This window comes from Camarhynchus parvulus, chromosome 2 (genome assembly GCF_901933205.1).
Source record: "Camarhynchus parvulus chromosome 2, STF_HiC, whole genome shotgun sequence".
Lineage (NCBI taxonomy): Eukaryota > Metazoa > Chordata > Aves > Passeriformes > Thraupidae > Camarhynchus > Camarhynchus parvulus.
This window is the reverse complement of record NC_044572.1, coordinates 54,091,766-54,115,559: the sequence shown is the minus strand read 5'-3', so window position 1 is coordinate 54,115,559 and position 23,794 is coordinate 54,091,766. Positions and strand designations below refer to the sequence as shown.

At 42.3% G+C, this 23,794-nt stretch overlaps 1 protein-coding gene across 3 annotated transcripts in view; it reads right to left on the bottom strand.

Moving 5' to 3' along the window:
- HECW1 (HECT, C2 and WW domain containing E3 ubiquitin protein ligase 1) overlaps positions 1–23,794 on the bottom strand; it is a 260,599-nt gene that overhangs the window by 21,624 nt on the left and 215,181 nt on the right. For all 3 annotated transcript variants that reach the window (XM_030944240.1, XM_030944239.1, XM_030944241.1), the window contains 7 exons: positions 23,313–23,418; positions 23,036–23,132; positions 21,051–21,134; positions 19,942–20,051; positions 17,730–17,850; positions 16,197–16,310; positions 13,305–13,457 (listed from right to left, as the gene is read on the bottom strand). In XM_030944240.1, the coding sequence (XP_030800100.1) occupies positions 13,305–13,457; positions 16,197–16,310; positions 17,730–17,850; positions 19,942–20,051; positions 21,051–21,134; positions 23,036–23,132; positions 23,313–23,418 (785 nt within the window). The remainder of the gene's footprint in view (positions 1–13,304; positions 13,458–16,196; positions 16,311–17,729; positions 17,851–19,941; positions 20,052–21,050; positions 21,135–23,035; positions 23,133–23,312; positions 23,419–23,794) is intronic.

Sequence of the window (23,794 nt, the reverse complement as noted above, 5' to 3'; positions counted from 1 at the left end):
CTCACATAAGAAAGACCTAGCCTCTCTTAGGTAGCCCCTACTGTAAAGAGGAACAGTCCAGCAAACCTACTTGCGCAGTGTCATAAAATACAAAGACAGTGCTCAGAGAGGGTGGGAAATATAGATGCATCACCCAAGAACTGAAATTAAACAAGAAAAGAAAAAGGATGAAAAATTATTTTCAGAAAGAAAAGCAACTTGGTACAAATAAAATTCCTTTACATTTGAACAGATCCTGAACAGATCATTTTCTTTAGATGAAAACAAGCCTTTCATTAGATATTTTTACTTTTGGTGGGCACTGGAGTTTCATATGATGAGTAACTTTATGTGAGCCAATCTCTCATTTTATTGCTAATTTGTGCATATATTTTCTGCTGCAAAAGGTCAGTACAATACTGGGCACTTCAGCAAGTCCTACTTCTATTTTCTGGATCCATCTGCAAGTAGAACACATTTCTCAGTACCAAGGAGTAGCCACATGAAAAAGAACTACTGCTTACATGTGATGGAAATGTGAGCTATCCATGTCCTTCTAAATCTCTGGAGGTCATGCATCCTAAATTAGCAACTAGACCTCAAACCATTCCTGAAGCCTAAATTACCAGCAACTGAAAAACAAAGAGATAATCCAAACCTTATTGCTTCTTTATTTAACCTAATCAGATCCTTCAAGTCTTTTCCTTGTCCCTAACCTAGCCATTTGTTCACTCAATATATCTTTTCATCTTTCTCATATCCTGGCTATATCCACCACAAAAGAACTGACAGAAAAGGTTAAAAGACTGTCGTAGACATCCTTTTCACTAAAATCCTTTCTTTAGGATTTTTTCCTTCTGGGAAGCTGAGGCCCCAGAAACAAGATGTAAACAATAGGTTATCTGCTTCTGTGGAATGCAACAGGTCAGTTCTGGATTGGCCCAGATGGAGTGTTTGGAAATAATAGCCAATCGAGAACTGAGCTCTCTCGGACACAGTCCAAGAGAGCAAGGTTTGTTATCATTCTTTACTTTCTATTCTTAGGTAGCTAGCAGCTTCTGGAAACTCTCCTTTTCTTTTTCTTTTTAGTATAGTTAAAATAGATGTTTATATCATAACTTAATAAATCAAGCCTTCTGATCATGGAGCCCATCTCGTCTCTTCCTTCACCCCGAAAACCTTGTGGCCAACCGGCGACAATTGATGACCCCTTGTGTTTCTGAGGACATTTATCACTTTGTGAGACCCCAGAGGAGCATTGCTGCATTTGGGTAAACCCCGAATATGTGGCATTGATGGTCATCTCACAGGTGACCACAGAAGTGGATTTAGCCAGGAGCTGAAGAACCGAAGATCCAGATTTGGACAGAGTTCACAGCAAGGCTGACCACAAAAAGGACCTTTTGAAGCCTCCAGGAAGATGCCCAGAGAGCCTTACAGCCTCGAACAGGAGCTGGCCAGAGAGTGCTGGATTCTCTCAGAAGGTACTATTGGGTTTTCCCTTCCTGAAGATCCCGCCCTGCAATGGTGGTGGCTGGAAAAGTGGACGAATTTTCCCACTGAAACAGAGGTCCATATCTCTCCGTCAGAGGAGAGACAAATTTCCCTCTGGCAAAAATGGGGTAAGGAGGATGGAATTCTCCTGTTGACAAAAGATTTATACGACTTTTTTCGATGGGCAAAGTTCTTTGGATTTTTTACTAATGTTCTATATGCATTGGATTCGTATGTATGGGAATGCATGCAATTTGTCTGCCAAGTTGTTTGGGGTCGGACTTCCCGTGTTCCTCGCATTTATCCCATCTTCATGGCTTTGTTCCCGGTTTTGAAGCGAAAAGCAGCTGCCTTTCCCTGGATCGCGGAAGCGAGGGGGCAGGCGCCATTCCCCCCGACTCACGGGGGACGACCCTTCGGAGGGGGACAAACGGCTGCTTCCCAGCCCCCCGTCCCAGCGGGGGCGGATTCGCCCGAGCTTCAGGTTTTTTTCCTCCGTCTTCGGCGCATGCGCAGATGGGGCCACCTTCTCCCTCCCCCCGCCGCTCTCGGAGGGGGCAGCCAGCGCTGCCGGCCCCGCTCAAGCCGGTCCCGTACACTCCGCCCCAGCCGGCGCCGCGGGGGCAGCCAGCGCTGCCGGCTCCGCTGCAGCCGGTGCCGTACACCGCGCCCCAGCCGGGCGCCGCGGGGCAGGTGCCCCCCAAGCGGCCCCGGCGGCGGCAGCGCCCGCCGCGGCACCGGCCATGGCTCCGCCCCCCATGGCCCCGGCGTTGCTTGGTGACGACGGAGACGCAGTGGCTGCTTCCGTCCCAGCGGGGCACGAGCTCCCGCCGCCCCCAGAGCCTCCAGCGGCCCCGCTTTTGCTCGCAGTGCCGAGGTCGGAGGTTGCACCTGAGAAGAGCGACCCGCCGCCCCCTCCGGCCCCACCCGGGCCGGCCCCACCACCTTCTGCGGCTGAACCAGACCCCCCAGCAGCCCAACCGTCTGCCGCCGAGTCGGTTCCAGTCCAGGATGATGCCGAGTGCGGCGATGGGCCCGCGGGACCACCGTCAGAACTGCCCGCCCCAGAGGTTCTGGCACCTTCGGAGGCCCCGTCCCCTGCACCCAGCGTGGCTCCCACCCCGAGTTTTTCGGGCTGTCCCAGGGCTGTCCCTGCGGGAGGAGCTGGGACAAGGGAAGAGGGCTTCAGCCTCCCTTTCCGTGGAGCAGGTGTTGCTCGTCAGCTGAATGCTGGTGTAGCCAAGATCCCTGCCTTCAAAATCAGAGTTTTGGGGGTTTGGGGTCCTTCCTTGGAAATTGTCATCTCTGCCGCCCCTCATGCGCCCCAGTGGCGAGGGGGCGGTGGGTCCCAAGGGGTCTGCCTTTGGTCTGCAGCCCAAAGGGGGTGTTTGGTCATTTTTTTCCCCTTGGGGAGCGCGGATCCCTTCGCCGCTCCTCACTCGCTCCAGTGGCGAGCTGGGGGTGGATCTCAAAAGTTCTGCCTCCGGTCCCCAGTCCAGAGAGGATGGGGGTGATGCGAGGGGGCAGATGAGAACAACACCCTCTGCATCTGCATGGCAGGAGCAGGGGGGACAACGGAAACGTTTGGTCACCCGGGTTGCCACTCCATTGGCAGTGTGGTGCCGGGTTGTGAGAACACAGAGCCTGCCCGGCGGGCTGGGCCTGGGCCATTGGGCTCGGGTCCCTGGGCCAGGGCCGCCTCACGGCCTCCGGCTGGATTTGGGGGCTTTGTTTTCCCCTTCAGGTCCTGGGCCACCGTTTTGTGGGCCAGGTCTGGGGTTCCTGATTCTCCCACATGGGCCTGGCCCCCCAGGGTCTCTCTCAGGCCCCTCTGCTGCTTGCTGTTGTTTCAAAAAAAAAAAAAAAAAAAATAAAAAAGGGTTGAAATACCTGCAGCAGCAGCTCAAAAAGCATTGAAGGGCCAAAACCTAGCTTCAGCCCAAATTGTTCAATAAAGGGCTGTGTCTAAGACATTTTAGAAACTTTTTAAAAAATTGTTTGGAACTGTTTGATAACTATTGATGGATTCTCTGCAGCAAGTCTGTTTCAGGACCAAAAGAGACTTTCACAGATGGCAAAGAAGAACATCTTCAGTCCATGGACTTTTCCTGAAACTCAGCTGTTGGGACTTTGTTTTGCATTGTTTTTGCATTTTCTTATACTGTAAGATTGTTTTAGTAATATCATAGAATTTTATGTTTTATAGGTGAAGGAATTCCCTGTTCATTCCACAGGAGCACAAATCTGTCAGGTGTTTGTTCTTTCCTCTGCATGAGCCTAGCAGAGAAAGTTACAAACATTTTTCTTTTTAATTTAATTAAATTAAAAGGGTGACATGTCGTAGACATCCTTTTCACTAAAATCCTTTCTTTAGGATTTTTTCCTTCTGGGAAGCTGAGGCCCCAGAAACAAGATGTAAACAATAGGTTATCTGCTTCTGTGGAATGCAACAGGTCAGTTCTGGATTGGCCCAGATTGAGTGTTTGGAAATAATAGCCAATCGAGAACTGAGCTCTCTCGGACACAGTCCAAGAGAGCAAGGTTTGTTATCATTCTTTACTTTCTATTCTTAGGTAGCTAGCAGCTTCTGGAAACTCTCCTTTTCTTTTTCTTTTTAGTATAGTTAAAATAGATGTTTATATCATAACTTAATAAATCAAGCCTTCTGATCATGGAGCCCATCTCGTCTCTTCCTTCACCCTGAAAACCTTGTGGCCAACCGGCGACAAAAGACTAATAGTGTCATGGAGAAGAAAGCATGAATTTATGGCAAAGGCTGCAGGCTATTCTGCTTTATCCAGAAAAATGAGAGGCAAAGATAATGTAGGTAAGGGAAATTCATAAAATCCCCTTGGGTTTCTCTTCAGCACAATCTATCAGATGGTTCCTTTCCTCCACACAGTAGCTCCAGATAAATGCTCACACGGACAAAGGGCTCCAGCTGCATTAGCTCAGCACTGCAGCCAAGTCAGGAAGGCCCACGCTGGAGTTGCTGGCACTGCCTTCTTGCACATCAGCTGAACTGTGCCAGAAGTTCTCACTGCAGATGCAGGAATTCCTCTGCATGGGGCCACTGCAGGCACACCAGCCTCGGTGTCATGGGTTGTCTGAGCACCAGAGATACCACGCGCTGGAAACGGAGAACTGATTTCCAGGTCTGCCTTTAAACTAGTAAGGAGATTTAAAATGAACACAATCTCTCTCTGTAAAAAGAAATCTATGCTAGGTATCATTTTACCAGTAACAAGTTCCATGAATGCAGGGGTTTGGAGGAGGAGAGGAGAAGTGTGCAAGTGCTGAAGTGGCCATCACTGCTTGCAGAGCCATCTCTCAGCCTCAAGACCATGATGTACAGCCATCCTCCCCTGGGAGAACCCCTGCCAGAACAAAGTAGCACAAGCACCACTAACGTCCATCAGCAACCAGGTTGCCCTTAGCTTCTCTTGCTGGTACAAGGGATAAGACACACTGGCCTGGGAGACTCTTGGCAAACCCTCCTCTGCCCAGCAGCTGTGGAGGGGATATACACTGAGGTATGAGCTACTGGCTAGCAGACAACAAACCTCTACATTTTGTGATTCTCAGATCCTAGACTTTATTGCTGACTGGCAAATCTCAAAGAAGGGAGATCAGCTTCCAGAGGAGATCAGTGCCAATAGTTAATGTGAAAATTGACAAAACTTAAATACAAAATAAGAATAACTTATCTGAAGGTATCAAGAAAACAAGTGATAGAGACAGCAATGGAATCACAGTCCTCTGAGTCCCTTCTCCATTTTAGTTGTTTAGTCTATTTGACATTTTATATGTCTATCAGTTTACCATCAGTTTATCATCAGTTCCTTGTAGATCAGCTCAGTCTGATGCTTATGAGTTGTTTTATTTTGAACAAGCAAAAGAACATTTTCATCAAAGACTTTGATTTCTCAGTTAAACACTTTGGAAGAGTTGTTGGTGGGCACTTTACAAACCTATGAATTGGTGAAGTTTCAGACATTGTATGACTTACGTTTGCTTTCCATAGCTTTGCCATGTGTTGAAACAAACAAGTCAAGCTACAGGGAAATCCACAGATTTACTCATCTGCCAGACAAGAGGGTCATAAAAACACAAGCTGAATGACTGCACATTTTCCTTCAATGGCTAACTACAAACACTGCAGCCACAATAACTGACTTATTCTCAAAGGAGGCACATCCTTTCCAGCCTGTCTGGGGTATTTAAGCATCAGAGAGACTGCTCATCATAAAGTCCTGGTAAGCATGCAGGAATGTTTACCCTGCATGGTGAGAGGTGATGCAGATATCCTTGAGCTAACTGAAAACAGCTCACAGGCAGTGCAGAGCCCTCTGGACTTGCCACCCCTGTCCAAAGCCACACACTTGGGTTTGCACTGTGCTGCAACTCAGCTAAGGATCCCTGTCTCTCAGGACAAGGATCCTCAATTGAGTAATGTCAGAAATCTGTGTGCTGATATTCAGACATGCTATGAAATGCTTGGCAGTCTATTATAAGTCTTGTTTTGCAAATCACTGAATACTTCCAACTTTTATTAATACCACTGCAAACTGACCACTCTGATCCTCTTCTGGGAACATGCAGAATAGCAGAACTTTTGTATTTGTGTTCTGAAGCCTAAGAAAATTTTTTACTTTTCTTTACAAATCTTTCCAACACAATTAAATAATTCCAGTTTCTAGTCTGCCATTTTCTGGAATGGAAGAATAAGTCACAATGTAAAAAGCTTCCTTCAACAAGCCACGAGATACTGAATGTATACTTCTGTATTCTTGCTATCACATGAACTTTTCTCATAGAGGGTGAACAGATTAAGATTTTTCTCATCCTCCATAACTTTATTGGAATTTTGAAAAATGTTTTTATTCCAAGTCAGGGGAAACTGACAAACATTACCTTTCTCCCTTTAATAACATACATATCAGATAAAATTAAATCTTTAATATTGCCCTTTTCTGGAATTCAATGTAACACTAAGGTAACATGCTGCAACAAAAACTAATTTTCAATGAAGAAATGAAACTTCTAACTTTCAAAACATCCCAGGGAGAGGCTACAGAACCAGAAATGCCTTTGCAACTCAAAAATACCCAAAATGAATTTGGGTGATTTACTGAAAACGATATTGCTCTACAAGCAGTCTTTCTTTTGATGTATGAATTGTGTTACTTACAAAAGAAGATTATCTTGGGAATTTCTGCACCTGCTTTAGATGAATTTTTTTTACCTTACTGAAGTCTGAATAAAATGCAGTGAGAAGTAAGGAGGGGAATGATGACTGAGCAATACTTCATAGTGACAGCTCAGCCTTGCCATTCCAGTGCAGCTGGAACAGGAGATATGACAACATTCATCACTCCCTGGGAGTTTTACACTACTACCAACACACAGACAATCACTGCCCATCCTGCTGCTTCCCTGCAGACCCACGTGCTTGGGGACAGCATGGATCTTACCCTTTTCTCCTATGCCACATGCAAGGTGCAGACACCACACAGATTTTCTTGTGAAGCCTCCCTACTATGGGCAGATTTAATCTGCAGCGTTGCAAAAGACTAAATGGCCCTAAGCAAAGGAAAAACCCATAAATATGACTTTTGTAAACACAGAACAAAACAGAACAGCCGCCTTTCCCTCAAACCAAACTCTAATTTGGAAGAAGTGCTAGAGAGACTCTGAGACTCAGGGAAGGGAAAAGGGGTAGAGACTGTGAGAGACATCTCTTCTTTCAACTCATAAAGCAACACCATTCTGATCCTCAAAAGAGCTTGGAAAAAATTCTCTAGTAAGAGCGAGAAAGTCAAGAGTAAGGTAAATATAAAGCAGAACCTTTTTTAAAAGAAAAAATGGTTGCTGTACAAGCTCAGTTAGGAAGAATGTTTTTTTCTCCTTCAGGTTTGGTTTGCCTTTAATCTTCCAACTCCTCCTGACCCTTAATAAATAATTAACCAGCTGTTGAGGCAGGCTGTATGTGATACAGTCATACATCAAACTTAATAGGAAAATCAAAGTTTACTTAAGTACAGGAGGCATTGAGAGAGATCACAGTACAGCAGCAAGAAGGCATTTCAGCAACATACCCTTTTCACACAGTGAAAAGGTCTTATAAATTATTTCAGCTGCACATTTATTTTAATATCATTCTTGTCCAGAAGATTTACAATAGTGCTTGAAAATTTCTCATCCAGACATAATTTATTTAAAATAAGATATTGCTAGTAATTAAAATTTATAGTCTAACATAACATTAAATGCTTTGGTTTTCTATGGTGCCTTTCATCTGAGAATTTCAAAGCAGTTTCAAGCAGTACTGTACATCAAATGGAATTCAAGTTGATTACATACTAGGAAATCTCTTCAGATGGAAACTGAGGCAACCAGGCAATCATCTAATTTCAAAAACAACTGGATGTAGCTTGATGCCTCACTCTGGGGTGCTTTATCTGATTTTTAAGGGGATGATTTTTCAGTGTTTAGCATAAACAGGCCCTTTCAAGACGGCTGCAAAATTGGTCTCCTAAATTAATTCCTCCCCCAAATGCAGACCCACACAAGTGGCCCTTTTAAGCCCAAAACCAAACTCACTGTTCCTAATTCCCTGACTGAACAGGTATTGGGCCATATGTAGGTTGCCTACCACAACAGGTGAAAAGTCAGAGAGATTCATGAGTAATTCAGACCGCATATTCCCAAGAGCTCCCTTCAGTCAGTGGAGAGGAGTAATGGCTGTTTCTAGACCTCCTGCTTAGATGCTGTGACTACATTTCTCCACTGTTTCTATAAAGAGCCAGGGACTGTGCCTAAATCCATCCCATGAGCTGGTCTGCATTGGAATACAACCCATTAGGTCATAAGGCAATTTGTCACTTTAAAAACACTTTAATTGAAGTAAGTCAATCTCTGCGTAGAAGGATTAACGGCGGTTTGTTTCCTATAGATCTGCCTCTGATGGCCCTAGATTACCACATTGCAGTAGCTCCTAGTTCCTCCTCCACATTTCTGCTAGCACTTCCTAGGCTTTGGAGTATCTCCAGTTTCTCCCTTCTGCCCCCAACCCCCGAGCGTGCACAGCTCTGCCTCACGTCCCCGAGCTACCGAGCAGGACAATGTGGCTGCTTCGCAGCCTGTGCCTGGGATGGACCTGTCAGCTCACTCATGCTGCCTGGCCAGCTGTGAGGACAGACAGCACATGGCCAGCTGTGAGGACAGACAGCACACATCCCTGCTGAGCTCTCCTCCTGCCTCTCTGAGCCACTCTTCCATGGATCTGTCCTTCACACAGACACAAGTTTGAAAAAGCTTTTAGGAAATTATTATCTTCAAGACATTTACCTTCCTGCCAGACAGGTCTTAAACTGATTAGGAATCTGTCTGATGGATAGGCAGGGCAATTGCACAAGGCACAACTCATAAGGAAACCGGGGTAAGAAAACCAACCAAGCTCTCTAAGGAGCAAAGACAGCTGAAGTTGCAACATTCTCAGTTCTCCTTGGCTTTATTATAACAAAAAAAAAAAAGGAAAAAATAACACCCTGAATTCTCTAGCATGCTAGAGATGGATAGTGCTGGTTATGTGGTTTCTCATTTACACAAAATAAATAAAAGGGCTGCTCAGAGGTTGGCTGGGGCTATGCTCCCACAGCATTGTGTAGGCAAAGGGAGCTGCCTTTGCCCATGTGCCAGAACATGTAGAAGCTACATAGGCAGTGCCATGCCTGAAGCAACTGCCCTGATGGGAGACAGCATCTATTTGCTCAGCTCAACCAGCTGCAGTGACCATGTCAGCTGACTTGGAGCACAGGGAAAGCAAATCTTGTCTGCATGGAGAATGGGTGCACCAGGCTTCCATCTGCCTGCAGAGTGAGATGCAGATATACATGCAAGTCTTCTGTCTGACTCTGCTCAGTGGCACAGACTAGAATATGAGAAGGGGGACTGGAGAGAAGAAAGAAAATTCATTATGGGAAATGAATGAAGAAAGTCCTGCCACAAAGCAGTTCTAAATGAGCATCAAATTATAGAGTTCAATAGGACAATGTAGCCAGCAATAATCTACAACTTCTGGACACCTGAGTATTGGGTCTGAGTGTATCATGTCTGTGGCCTTCAGTAGGATTCTGAACAAAAACATTTTACTCACAGGTCTTCAACTTTCTAAAGGGTCTGATAAACAAATGCATTAATTTTCATATAAAGAAAAACAAACAAAACACAACAGGGCTTCTCTGAGATGGATACAAAATGCTAAGTACGATTAGCAAGCTGTAAATGCCTCTAAGATAACTGTAGCACTGGGGTGCTGCTCTCTGGCTGCATAAATGTCACAGCAAGGTCCACAAATGCTTACTATTACAAAAACCCATGCTGTCACTAATTCACAATGAAAACACAGAAAAAAGATGTTTCAAGTTAAGATCCCTCAGATCTCCAAATGAATGTCTGTGAATGATTTTTTTCTGTCTAGGCCATTTGGCCTTTTATGCAGAGACTGGGCTTGTTTTCACATTTTTTTCTTTTGTTCCACATTTTGCCCACTTATGTGGAAAAGGGCAAAGTACCTCCAGTGGGGGTGTATTCCAGAAGATGTTTTCAAATATCTAGGCAAAAAGCTAGACCCATTTACCTAGATCAGATAGAATGGCTCATTACTGGCACGGATTAAAAGCAGTTTTCTGGCTACGAGCTTCAGGTACATTCTATAGCATGCAGATAAAAATATATCATCAAACTTCTTTGGTCTAGTAGTTGTATCTGTCCCTTAAGACAGAAGGGGATTTAAAATATTTTAACTTTAAAAATGTGTGATATCTTATATTTTGTGTGTTCAGTATGCACATATGTTAACTGAAGGAAAAAGTCTTATTCAATGGAAGCTTGCAGGAAAGGTGTTAAATCTCAGTTTCTCCATAAATGAGAAATATTTTCCAGTCATTATGTCTCTTTCTTAACTTGGCATATATACAACTAGTCTGTGCTTTGATGTGCTCATTTTGGACTCAGAATGCTGTTTGTACAAAGAGCAAAGCATGAAATAAGCCACTAAAAGGGGCAGAACTGTAACTTTTTGGCTGGGGAAAAAGAGCAGTGTATTTCTCCATTTTGGCAATATGAATAAAACTTCACATCTTCGCATTTTGTTGTATTTATCTCAAATTCATCACTGTTTGCTTAAGAAAGAGAAAATGTAAAATAATTTTGAGAGCATTTTTTTGCTAGGTCTGTTTCTTTATATATCCATGTCTGGAGAGGACTTGCAGAAGTACCATAGAGAAAAACATGCCAAGGGTAGATTTCACATAAATTACAAGCCCCACAGCACCAAAAAGTATACAGTTGAAGAAATCTGCAAATCTAACCCAATTGTGGTTGTGTGGTTTTCATGACTGACATCAGACTTCAAGCTTTGAAAAGACTATAAATATTAATTACCTGTGACCCTGGAACTCTCAAACTGATTCATCTATGTTAGCTGGTGCTTCATAACAGATTTGAGAACATGAAAGTGATATCTATTTCTGGCATGTGACAGGGAGAAGGCTCTGCTGGAATCTTATCATCAAGTAAATCTGAGAAACAGAAGTTCTAGCTCTGACTTTGATGAGAATGAAGAAAGCCTGGGAACACCAGAAAACCTAATTCCTCAGGAACAAACAGCAACAAGGCAGTTAGTACAGAGTCCTCACAGAAGTTAGCTTGTAAAGCCTTAATGGGAGTACTGAACTCAGTTTCAAGAAGGTTGGTCCAATTCCTATCTTTGCTGGCTGCACAGAATTCTGAACACAGAACTCTAGGGTTACACATGAATAGCTGAGATCAGTCACAGAGTGTAAAAACATATAGAATGTCTAGATATCTACAAGCCAATCATGAAAGCTATCAGGCTAATGATAAACTGCTGGTCTCAGGCAATTATTTCCATAACAGGTTCATGAAGTATTTCCAAGCACCGACTGGATTGTTTATCTTTCCCTTGGGTTATGCAATCTTGCCCTATTTACAATACTGCATGTGCAAACCTCTTCATTCATAGCATTTATTTCCTTCTGCAGGCCAAGAGGCCAAATTTATCTTTCTTAAAAATAGGAAAACGAAATTTCTGAAGGCCAAATAACATTCTGCATGCAAGAAGCTGGATTGATATGTGCAGTTAGAGAAACAGCCTACGAGTCTAACTGCTGCTGATTTTTGAGTTAAATGCTAACTGCTACAGAAAAATCATATTAGGTGTCTTTCTGCTGTTCTGTATACCCAGGACACCTTTAAAAACCTGTCTCTTTCATGCTGAAATCTCCCAAGGCACAGAAGGACAAAATGAAGGGATCAAACACAGCATATATGTTTTGCAGTAGAATTTATCACTTAAGAAAACTGCAAATCTTTGCAAGGACAGTGTTTATAATACATAAGAACCAAGGGCATGTTTCACCCGCTGCTGAGATAACATGGCAACACCATCTCTGGACACAGAGGTCTGTGTTCAGCTTTGTCACAATGTGGGCAGAATGATCATGGGTGTGCACCTGCCCAGTTGGTCCTCTGCCTGGAAGTCAAAATACATCTCCACAAATAACAGCCTCCTAAATCAGAAGTTTATCCATGCTGTCTGTTAAGAGAAGACATAGGACAGACTTTACTTCTTCTTGAAAACTAGGAAGGCTCCAGATAATGTCTAATGAACAGCATTGCAGTGGGAGGCGAACAAGCTGTAAGAATTAAGCTGCTCTCTTCCTGCTCATGCTGGTAGAGAAACACTCTAAAGCAAGGATCATTGTTAGCTCCACTGCTGGAAATGATAATACAAAAAAAAATTCCAACAATTTAGAAACCATGCCAGTCCCAAGCAACATTCCTTTTCCCATGGGTAACTTTGACAGAGGTGACAGCACAACTGTTCATGATCTCCCACCTGCTGTAAGCCAAGCAAAGGGGGGGTCTGTTCACAAGAATAGAGGAACACATACTATTTGCAATTTAAAAGGGGACTGTCTCCCATTTTAAGAAAAGGATCTCTGAGAGGAGCCAGTGAGATTGACAAAGAAAACCATCATAGGAACAAACCCATGTGGCAGCACTTCTTTGACACAATGAAATCCCACAAGGGACCAAGTGATGCCTGGGGCTCGGAGCCTATGCTTCACTTAACCACATCTGAAACTACCAATGTGAAAACAACTCCCAAAGACAGACAGATCTGGATGCAGAAAGAGAAAATAAGGACATCACAATATGATTTCAGAACTTTTGATAAAGAAACAAGATCAGAAATTCGTCTACATACTTAGTAAGTTTAAATATTGGCTCACTCTTCCGGCCTTGCCCCAGACAAGCAGGGACAATCTTTCAGGGATGAAAAGGGAAACTGCTTTCACTGGGCCTTTTTTAAGGCCTGTGGTAGGAACAGCAGCAATGTGGCTCTCAGAGAACACTACACAGCTTACAAGCACAATGCTGTGTGATGTATAGAAAGGTCACACTGGCTCTTCTTAGAAAGGGACCAAGAAGATGAAGACTGGATTAAGCAGAGCTCTTCTCCCTGTCCTTTTTATGTTCACACAGAAGTTCACAAACATCAAGTCCCAAGTAATGCCAGCAGGATATTTTAATAGTAGTACTTCATCACAACTGCTTTTTCAGAGCCTGGTCTTGTATTTATGCTTAGTTAATCTCTTCCTTTTCATAATCTACTTCCCCACCTCTTCCCAGAATTAGCAATATTTGTATGTACTCTGGTCTAAACTGGGAGCTTTTGTTTTGCTTTTCCATTTTTTTATTGCTCTGAAACAATTGTTCAGTTATTCATAAAATGTTCTTACCATTCCAGGTGATTTTCAACAAAGGCAGACATGGGGCTGATCTGTACAGTGTAGGTGTCGTTGGCTGAATACTCAAACAGCCCATAATAGGGATTGAAGAGCTCCTGAGACAGAAGGAAAAAGAATTCTCGGGAGGGGCCACTGTAGTCCAACCTGGAAAGAAAAAGGTAGAAAAGAGAAAATGAGGCTCCTTATCATTTAAGTGGATTTCCTGGGTTTGCCTACATTGGCTGCTGTCTTAGTACAGCAGCCTGTGCAGTCAAGTGTTTCTAACATGATTTATCTCTCCTCTCAAAACTTGATTCCTGAACAAGTTGCAATGCCAAAACTTCACCAATATCCAGGCTGATCTGGGAGGAATCATAACTGGGACACATGCCTTAAGTAGTTTACTTTCCTGTGCTCCAAAAGATTAGCAAACTGGAGGTACAAGGCTCAGCCTTGCCTCAGCTGGCTGGCCAGCAGAGGGGTAGCTTTCTAGTGATTGGGTCTGAACTGCCTGTGAACACCTGTTTTCACAGACCAGAAAGCCTGGGCTAAAGCAGAAATTGTTCTGACCCTCCTACACTATGTACCCAAATCTAGCCCGAGGGATGCTTTTTAAGCTACAGAAACCATAAAGAACAAGACCAAGTCCCAGCAGAATTATGTCTCTTAAGACAGAATGGTGATTCCTTGCTTGTTCCATCCAAGCCCTTCCACTTTTCTATTATTTTCATGTGGTATACCTTAAATTGAGCTTTGCTGTTGTATGAATTTGCTCTGTAGAGAGCCTCTTTTTTTCCCTTGAATTTTTTACACTCAACTTGGACAACAAAAGGAAAACAAGACTAAAAATTTTTCCTGAATGCATTAAATTAAAACTGTGGTGGATTTACTAAAAACAGATCATTCTCTAAGAATGGTGAGTAGGTTTTTCCTACATGTAGCAATAAGAAGAAATTATCTGTAGCCATATATCATGTGTGCCAAAAGATTTTCTGAGGTGGACACTATTCCTTCTACTTAACAATTGTAAAGTAAGTAGAATGCTCTGCAACTGGATTAGAATGGTCTGTACTATGGAGTTATAGAAGTATAAATGAAAGGGGTTGAATGATTGATTTGTGCAACTTGAAATATGGCAAAGGGCAGACAGGCCCATCCTCCTGTGTTTTATGTCTGGAGATTCAGTACCCTCTTTGAGGAACTTTAGCTCTAGGATCATGTGATGACATGAAAGCCACACGAGTAAAAGAGGATGGTAACAAGCCCATATGATCCACCAGTGCCAGCCATGGACCAGGTCTGGCTCCATGGACATCAAAGTACTGGGTTAAGCCTGATAATGGCTGGAGTAAAGACCTACAAACAAGATGTGTCTATGTTCAAAAACCTCCAATGGGAGACTAGCTATTGCGTTTCTGGGCAACACACTAACTCATCATAAAGCCTGTATAGTTCATTTTCAGTGGCCTTTTGCTTTGAACCGTGGGAAGCTGTGCCCATACAGAATCACGTGGCCATACAGCATCAACTCTTCAGTAGGAAATTGGCATCTTGGAGTCCTTCCAGCAGAATGTATATTAGCATTAAGCAGCAGAAACCCTAGAGGAATGTATCTTCAGATGTAAATGAATCAGTGAAAAATGAATGAATTTGCACATCAAATTGATTTGTAATTTCTCCTGAGGACACCATACCACACAGAAAACAATATGACTTTGGCCAATATTAGCATTCCAGAACGCTATTCCAAAAACATAAACTGAATTGTGCTACATGTTTATGCTTTACTTGCAGGCCAGAGGCAAGATCAGCTGTGAAAGATGACCTCTGTTACACAATATTGAATCCATAGGGAATAAAAAGTAAGAGTGAGAAAACCCTGATACTGAGGTCACCAAGTGACTCTGAGACTGGCAGCTTCTGTTTCCCACTGTACGTAACCTGTCCGGAGACAAGGGACAGAAGTCCTTCACTTGCCATGACACCTCAGAGCTGAGAGTGTCAGCAGTTGCTGGACATGTTGAGAGTTGCCTCAGGTACTGTCTGATACCTTTGAGACTGAAATCCTACACACATGGTTTTTGAACAAAAGAAACTTTACATGCAAAGCTACTGAAATACAATTTCATGCCTTTGTCATATGGCACTCTGGAAACGCACACATAATGGTCCTTCCATTATAAAAGCATGTGGATTAAGCCTCCATTACAATATAGCTCTTGAGATGGGCCAGGGTGGCTTTGAAAGGTTGTGCTTACATTTGAAAACAAAAGGTTGGCTTTCATCATGCAAAAATGGCTCATGGATTTTAAGAGCTGTACAAAGCTTCCTGAGAAAAAGCCTTCTCAGGAAACTTCTATTGCTTTCAGATTCCAACTGCACTAATTAAATTTGAAGGACTAAACAGCATAAATGTTTCTCACTTAAGATGGAAACAAGAAATCCACATATGGATAACAAATGATCATTAGTTGGCATGCAAAGCTAAAATTTTTAAAGCAAAACCAGATCTCGTGTGAAGAGTTAGAGTAACAAACTGGATAAAGGTTTGGTGTCTAACTATAGGCCTGAGACTATAGTTAGACTGTGTGTAAATATTGCCCTGTAGTTTGAGTTTGAGTAGTTCCAGCCTGTCAAAATATCTATGGCATACAAGATGACATTAGATTTAACCACTTAAACTGTCACTTTGAGACATCTAGATGGAAGGTGTTATAGGAAAATGAAGCATTATTGTTATTGTTATTTTTAACAAATGTTTGAGTTGATTAAGATGAATCACTTACGGGTAAAATAAAACCAAAAAAAACCCATTACATAGCAAGAGAGGTTCAGCATTAGTCAACTTGTTGTTTTGCAACATAGCAGCTACTTCAGAGCTGAGAGCATTGTGTGGTTCCCTACCCTTCCTCGCCGACAAACGTGACGTAGAGTTTGTTGCGCTGGAGCTCCTTGCGGGAATAGGCCATGACCTGGTTGAAGGTGCCTTCCAGCAGGTGGTCACGCCGTATAATCAACCTGCAAAGGGAGGTGGAAATAAAGATCTGATCACTGGGTCTTGTGGGAGCTTGTGAGGCTGGAGGTAAACAACAGCTATAAAGAGAGACATTCGTTCTCAGAGAACTTCATAAAATGGCATCTGCTGGAGCCCGTGCTACTTGACCATTACGGGTTTCCATTGGTTTTTCTATGTGCCCTGAAGGTGAATTCCTTCACAATGCCATCATTAGGTTCAAAGCGCTGCTCTGCTGCTAAGAATCTCTGCAACAACCCATATGTACAAATTTATATGGCAGAGGGTGCTGTGAGTTTCCTCTGTATATGAAGTCCCAGCTTTCTGGAACTGGCCCCAAACACTTCCTGTATTTAATCCAGTGAATGTCCATGGACGTACTGCCTCTGTGGCAGGGGAAGCAAAGGGAGTTATCAGCCTCTGTTTATACAACACATCTCTCATTTCCTTACTAATCTCTACAACAACTTAATGGATAGTACTTTTACACACCATCTGTGCAAGAAGCCCTTCTTGTTCATATGTTCATGGACATTTTAAAACAGACCTTCTAAAATACATTTAGTGTCTGCCTTGGACCCATTTAGCAGGACACCAAAAGGGGTAACCACCAGCTAGGACTCCTCAGCTCTATAAGATCATTTTGCTGATGACATTTGCCTGGAATACATTGCTTGGCTTCATACTTTTATTTTTTCCACAACAGATGTCCTTTGGTAGGAAGCCAACCTGAGGCATAAATTCAACCAGATGCCCAGGAAATACCTTAGAAACAGCCCACAGCCTTTGGCAAAGTTGGATAACTAGATTGAGCACAAGTTGGTACAGACTCAAAAGCCAACTAACAAGATGTATGGAAAGAAACTCCACAATCAAATGACAGAGAACCCCAAATACATGAAGACTGGCACAAATCTCCCCAGTTCAAATCCAGGAGGGCTATCAACACAAAGAACTATGGAAAGCTTAACCTGCATGTACAGACTAACTTGTGTAGGATCATGTTCTGGCCCTGAGTTACACTGATATCCTGAGTTATACACATCTACTGCTATGTAGAGCCAAAGAATTTGGAGTCATCCTGCCATTACAATGATATAGCTGCTGTTAATATCTGGTGGGTGTTTGCCTGGAAGGATAATTCTCCAACTGGCAAATTATAGGTAGGAATATGAATATCCCTGTTAAATAGGCAAGAAATGGGAATGTAAGAGAATACGAATGTTTAAGAAGTAAAACTTCCACACAACAGTCTCTTGAAGGTCACTCTTTTGCAGAGTACGTGAAGATCTTATCTTTCCCTGATGGTTATGTAAAAAATGCAATCTCCATGGTGTTTTACACTCCCTATTCCTGTCTTCATGGATAGTGAATGACAAAAGACAAAGCTATGTTCCATTAGACTGAGTGATTTTAATACTTACTTAATTTTCCCTGGACCTTGCCCATACCCTTTGGCTTCAAGTTTTCGATAGAAATTGCGCAGCTTGGCTTCAAAGTCCCTCCTGTATGGAGAAGGTGCTCTTGCGCTTGCTCGCTGCAGCCCTGGAGGGAAAATAAACAGCATCCTAAGGTTTAAGGGGCTTGACATTCTTCCAAATCATGCAGCTGATGTTTCCACACAGAACTGGTTAAAAAATGTGTTAGGAACTTTCTGCAGGTATACAGTGCACTCAGTGTTATTTTTGCTCTATCTGGCATCGATAGAGTTGTAAGTTCCTTTAATTCAGTGATTGAAATGAACTTCCAGGGACTGTATCCTCTTCACTAAAAGTACTGTTAAGCTCACCTTGTGTGTGTCCCTGTGTTGCCTCTGCCTTTAGCTGTGACTGAATGGAAACTGAAGGATCAGAAAGGCATGAGAAAGACTGACATACATATCTACCTTTCATGGTCCGTGGCATTTAGGTTTTCTTTGCCTTTTGCACTTTTAAGAGATCTCTCTCCTCTGCACTGTATAGGAGATCTCCTTACTTGGCAGGATTAAACCTCTGAAACTCAGAGCAGTGCTTCTCACTGGAGCCTAGCAGCCCAGCCAAGCTGGGAGTCAGGTTTCCCTGTGTTAATCTGACTGTATATTAAACACTTCCAGCTATCAACACAAAAGCCCTCTGTGGCATCAAAAAGGATTTCTGTCAGCAGGAAATGCTACATTTCCCTATTATGATTCACACACAACAGCAGATTTTTCAGCAATTTGGAACCTGTTTTGTTTTGAAGTCTGCATTCTCAAAGTAGGAGATGATTCTTTTTGTATAAACAAGTGCCATGCCATAAAAGGCCAAATAATGGATTACTGAAATCCCTTTTACCCATCTCATTACAAAAGACAATAAAAACCAGCCCTTTTATGAGAAATCTGGCAGCAAATGCTCCACAGGAAAAAAAAAAAGCCCATCACATTTAGTGGGAGCCCAAAGTATCATGGTTGCCATAAGAGAAGGACATTACTGTCTCTGATGGTAAAACAGAAAGGTGTATATACATGCAGCACAAAGAGAATCCCTTGCAACACTTCGTTCTTCTGTCAGCCTTCTGTTTTCCCCCAGGACATAAGAGAAGGGATGCTCTCATGGGCTCTATAACCAGGACAGAAATTAGAAAGAAGACAGTGTGTTGCTGGAAATGAGTATTTGCCTTTGTGTTTTCACAAGAACAGTCTCCTTAGTCACATTTGTGCCATATACTTGGATTCTTGTCCTGAAGGAGATTTGCTTATGACCTGTCCTGATATAGACAAGGGGAGCTTGTACTCACAATGGTGTTAAAACTCATTAATGAAAATAGGACATTCTGACAAAACAAAGCTCTCCTGTAGAGAAGGGTTTAGCATTAAACTTCTTCACATCAAAAAGCCTTTCCATTTTCCACATCCACATCCAAGATTTGAACTTCTCTTGTTCATTAATTTTGTTTGAAATCAGATAATTTAAATGCATGCTCAAAAAGCTCCACAAAAAATTAATTTCTTCAGATCACATTTCTGTTGATTCTCTCAAAATGTCCACTGGACACAGCCACGCAGTGAGACTGTGGTGGGGGTTGTGTCTCTTGGCAAAAGGGAGACATGAGCTCCTCAAATTTCTATAGCATAAACAATAACTACAGAGACATAGCACAGCTGGAAATAACCTTCTCAGACAGCATGTCTTTCTGGAAAATATGTTTCCTGTCGAACCTAAGTTAATGGGTTCAACACGGGAGGTCAGGATTGACGATGAAGATGATTCCCTCAGGTCTCAAAATAGATGTGCCTAGGGAAGAAGAGAAGTTTTTGGAACACTGAGTGGAGGAGACTGAACTTTACAGGGGTACTGGAAGTCCTGCAACACACCTTCAGTTTGGAAGGTGCTCTTGGCTGTTGTCACATAAAATAAATGTGCTTCCATGTCAGTGACTTACGCTTGGAGTACACCACCCAATCCTTTCCAGCGATATAAAAAGGTATATGTGTATCAATAGAAGCATAGCAGCACTGGAAACTGACCCAGCAAAAAAGCAGTTGGGATCAGATTCAGAGTGGGCACTGGAATTAGCAGGCTGACAGCTGATGCTGGGTCTGAATCTGCTCTTTTCTATTTATTAGAAGAAATACCACAAACGCAAGATTTTGCTCTAATTTTCCCATCTCCTTACCTGGAGAGTTTTGGGGTGATGAACAGGGTGAGCAGCGAGGAGAAAAACTATAACCTGGATGGAAGGCAGCCTGCAGTGGTATGTAGGACATGATATCCTCTTCAAAAAGGCTGCATGCAAAAAGTCATAGGGAGAGATTCAGTTCACATTCATCACATGAAGGAATGCAAATACGCAGCATGGTGCAAGTTCATTGTGTCAGATGTTTGGGTGCATCTCTGAGCTCATGGATTAAAAAAATCCATAGACTCCCCAAAGACAGCCTGGTCACTAGCAATGAAGAACAAAATTAATTTTAAGAGATGTTTCATGCTAACATGATAGCTTAGTCACTGATGGAGAGCAAAGACATGAGGCTATGTAGGAAACAGGAGTACATTCAACACATTAGCAAAGAGAAGTAAAGATGCACACTCTGTCTCCCAGGCTGTTTTACTCAGGCCATTTTCATGTAGTTCAGTGCTCTGACTGCCTGAATTGAAATGATGGGAATAAGTTGTAAACTTCTTGCATTAGATAGTGCTATTACAGCACACCAATCCCACCTGGGTAATGCAACATTTCCCGTCTCAGACCAAGACAATAAAATAAGTTCTTAGCTGCACTGAAGAGAAGCAGGACCTAAAGACCAAGCTCTCTGGTTCCAATACAAACTGAAGCCTTATCTTCATTGCCCAAACAATACCCACTGCACTGCACATTGAGGTTTCATGCATGTGTGGCAGCACTGCTGCAGTAAAATTATCAATTTCATGAACAGTTACATTATTGTAGTGAGAAAGACAAGGGATTTTTCCCTCTCTTTTTTGTTTTTTCTTTCTTTAAAAAACAAGATTTTTTTCCATTAAAGGGAAACGTTTTGACCCAATTCTTTTTTATCTGCTACTTGATGGTAACAGCCATACTGACTGAGCTGGCTGGATTTACTGCACTGATGGAGGCTGCCTTCCAGGAAGTACAAATTGACAGATAGACTCTGGCTGCATCATTTTGGATGGCTATCAGTATGACCTAATTTAACAAAATCTTTTCAATTATGCTGAGAAAGAGCCAGATAGTTTCTCTGGTACTGTAAGCAATGACATTATGCTATTGATCAAATTGATTACCTCAGCAGAATTACTAAATCTGCATCACATGACAACTTTTCAAGCCCATGCGTACCCTCTGTCCGAATGTAATGGATCTTCTCCCTGAAATATAAGTGATATTATGGAGAGGAGAAGAAAAAAAATACAAAGCCAGAAAAAAACATGCCATTATCACATCTTGAGCCATGCATAGAGTAGTTATTCTTTGGTATTTTGCCAGTTTCTGTTTATCTCCTTATAAAAATGGCAAACATCCTATATGCCTGATTCATTTTTTAATCTTCCTAACAAACTTGCAAAAAAATTCTGTCTCCATCACTCAGTTTACTGATCCAAAAGAAAGAGAGTTTATTCCCTATTTTAGAGAACAGAATGATTCTTAGTCCTCCAGTTTCATGTCTACATGTCAGGTCACCAAGTGCAGATTTTTTGTGTAAGCTTACAACTAACATAGCACCTTTTGTTAACAGAATTTGCAGTAATATCACTTCCTTTCCCTCTGTCAGCTCCATCTGGGAAATAACACTCTAACATACATTAATTAATCACACAGAGGTTATACAGTGTAGTATGTGTTGCATGTGTAAAATCATACCTTTTGTTAATAAAACCTGGAAAACATAGGATAGGATCCTATTAGCAGACTGGGATTGTGGAAGATATGCATCTACACCCCAGCCTATCAGTGTGTTTCTAAAGCATTGTATTGTCCAAATCTTTTTATTTTAGTTTTAAGTCAAAATATTATATCTCAAGTCAAGGATGTGCTCTGGAACCTTGTAATCAAGGTCCATAAAAGATGGACTTTGAATCCTTGGAGTTTGCTTAACACCTGCTGCATGAGCATTAGACAGTAGCTTGGATCACTCCTGGCCCAAGGTATAATCAGCAATGACCTAGAGGCAAAAGGCTCAATATCCTGTTACAAATCTCATTATGCACTGGCTAAGCTGTCTAGCCCCTATGACTGGTCAATTTTTTCTCTGCTCAAAAGGAGATAAAAGCATTATCTGTTCTCTGGGAAATGACAACTCAAGTTACAGCTGAGAAAAAAATAGTCTCGAATAATTTGATGGCGAAGATAAAAATTTCTCAGTTACAGAAATGTACATCTTGAATACTGAGACTATTTTTCATTCTATTTCTCATTTTATTTGCATGTATCAATTCCTCCAGAAGGAAGTCTAATCCTTACACCCAAAAAATTCTTTGTCTGGCCCTCAGAGGCAAATGAGGAGTCAGTAAGGCTACCAGCAAATGCACACAGTAGGAATTTGGAGGCCCTCTCCTCCTTCAGCAGTCCTGCAGCCACACCTCTGACTGCATGGTACAACCTAAACTCTTGATCAAACTCTCAGCTGGTGCATATGGGCACCCCTGACATTGATTAACACCAGCTTAAGTTCTTGGTCAAAATCAGTTAATTTGAACTTTGGAATTCGAATGAGTTGTACTGATGATTGGTTCTGTTTTTTCTGTTTTTAAAAAATCTTATAGGAAAGGAATGGGCTTAAGAAAAAGAAAGACACTTTGGAAATTACTTACTACCTTTAAGTCAAGTGAGAATGATTAAAGACAATAGTACAATCCACTTCATAATAATGTTCCTATTACTTTATAATGTATGGGATGAGTATATCCATGACAGGGGTGTAAATCCAACCATGAAGCAAAATCCCAGTTCTGCTGGACTTATTGGGGTTTTGCTGCTGACATCCATCCAAACACTCTTTTAACTCTCATCTTCTGAAAAGCAAAGTGATAATTGCAGGTGAAGGTGGAGTTTCTGGTTATTATTTGCCCATATCTATTTTACTTCTTGGATGTCTGTGGAAAGTAACTATAGTAACCACATGGATCCTGGTGGTTCCCATCTACTCTTTAATGGTGGCAGTTCCATAGGAGCTCCAAGTTCATTTGTTGTACTACAGTTGCTAGAATTTCATTTTCCCCACTACAAAAAGCACTTCCTGGGAGTAGAGCAGTCTGGCAAAAAGCAGTACCTGAGTGCATGGTTTCTGGCCAAGCTGGGCTGACGCTCCTGCAGCATCTCAAAAATGTTGGGTTGGCGTAGAAATGCAACAATCTTGTCATTGTAAGCTGGAAAAGGTAAAATCAAACCAGAGGTTTTGTTTGCCACGTCACCAGAACTCTGCAGGGGCACACTGCACTGCCAGTGAGGCACAGAGCAACATGAGGCAGTGCAGCACACAGCTGATAAGAAGTCCTAAACCCCACCTTTGTGAGCTTGGAGAAGAAAAAAAAACCAACTTGGCTTACCCAGAGGTAATGCCTCGTGATGGTGCTGGTTTCGAATAGCTGTTACGAGACTGTTGCCTGGTCTGGCCAACAGAGTAACTCCTCTGTTTCGAGAGACTTCAGAGGCCTACAACATCAGAGAAAAGGAAAAGAATTATCAAAACTGACCACCAGCAGCTCATCAGTCAGTTAAAAGATTTGTCATTTTTACTTCTGTAGCCTTCAGAATGGTCCATGATGCTGACTGAAGGGCAGAAAGCATGCATGAAAATTACAGTTTATACTCCAGTCAACTTAAAAAAGGCACGTAATTCTGTGCTTCCAAATGAAGGTACACCATTATCCAGAGCTATCACACCTCAGTGCTGAAGGACCAGAATCCAGAAGTAAATGCACGTTAATGTGGGTATTGCAGTGATGGACTTCTCTGGTTCAATGAAAAAAAAATCTCTGTAGTATCACACTACATAGTCTGTAGTATCAAACATGTATTGTTTTAGCAT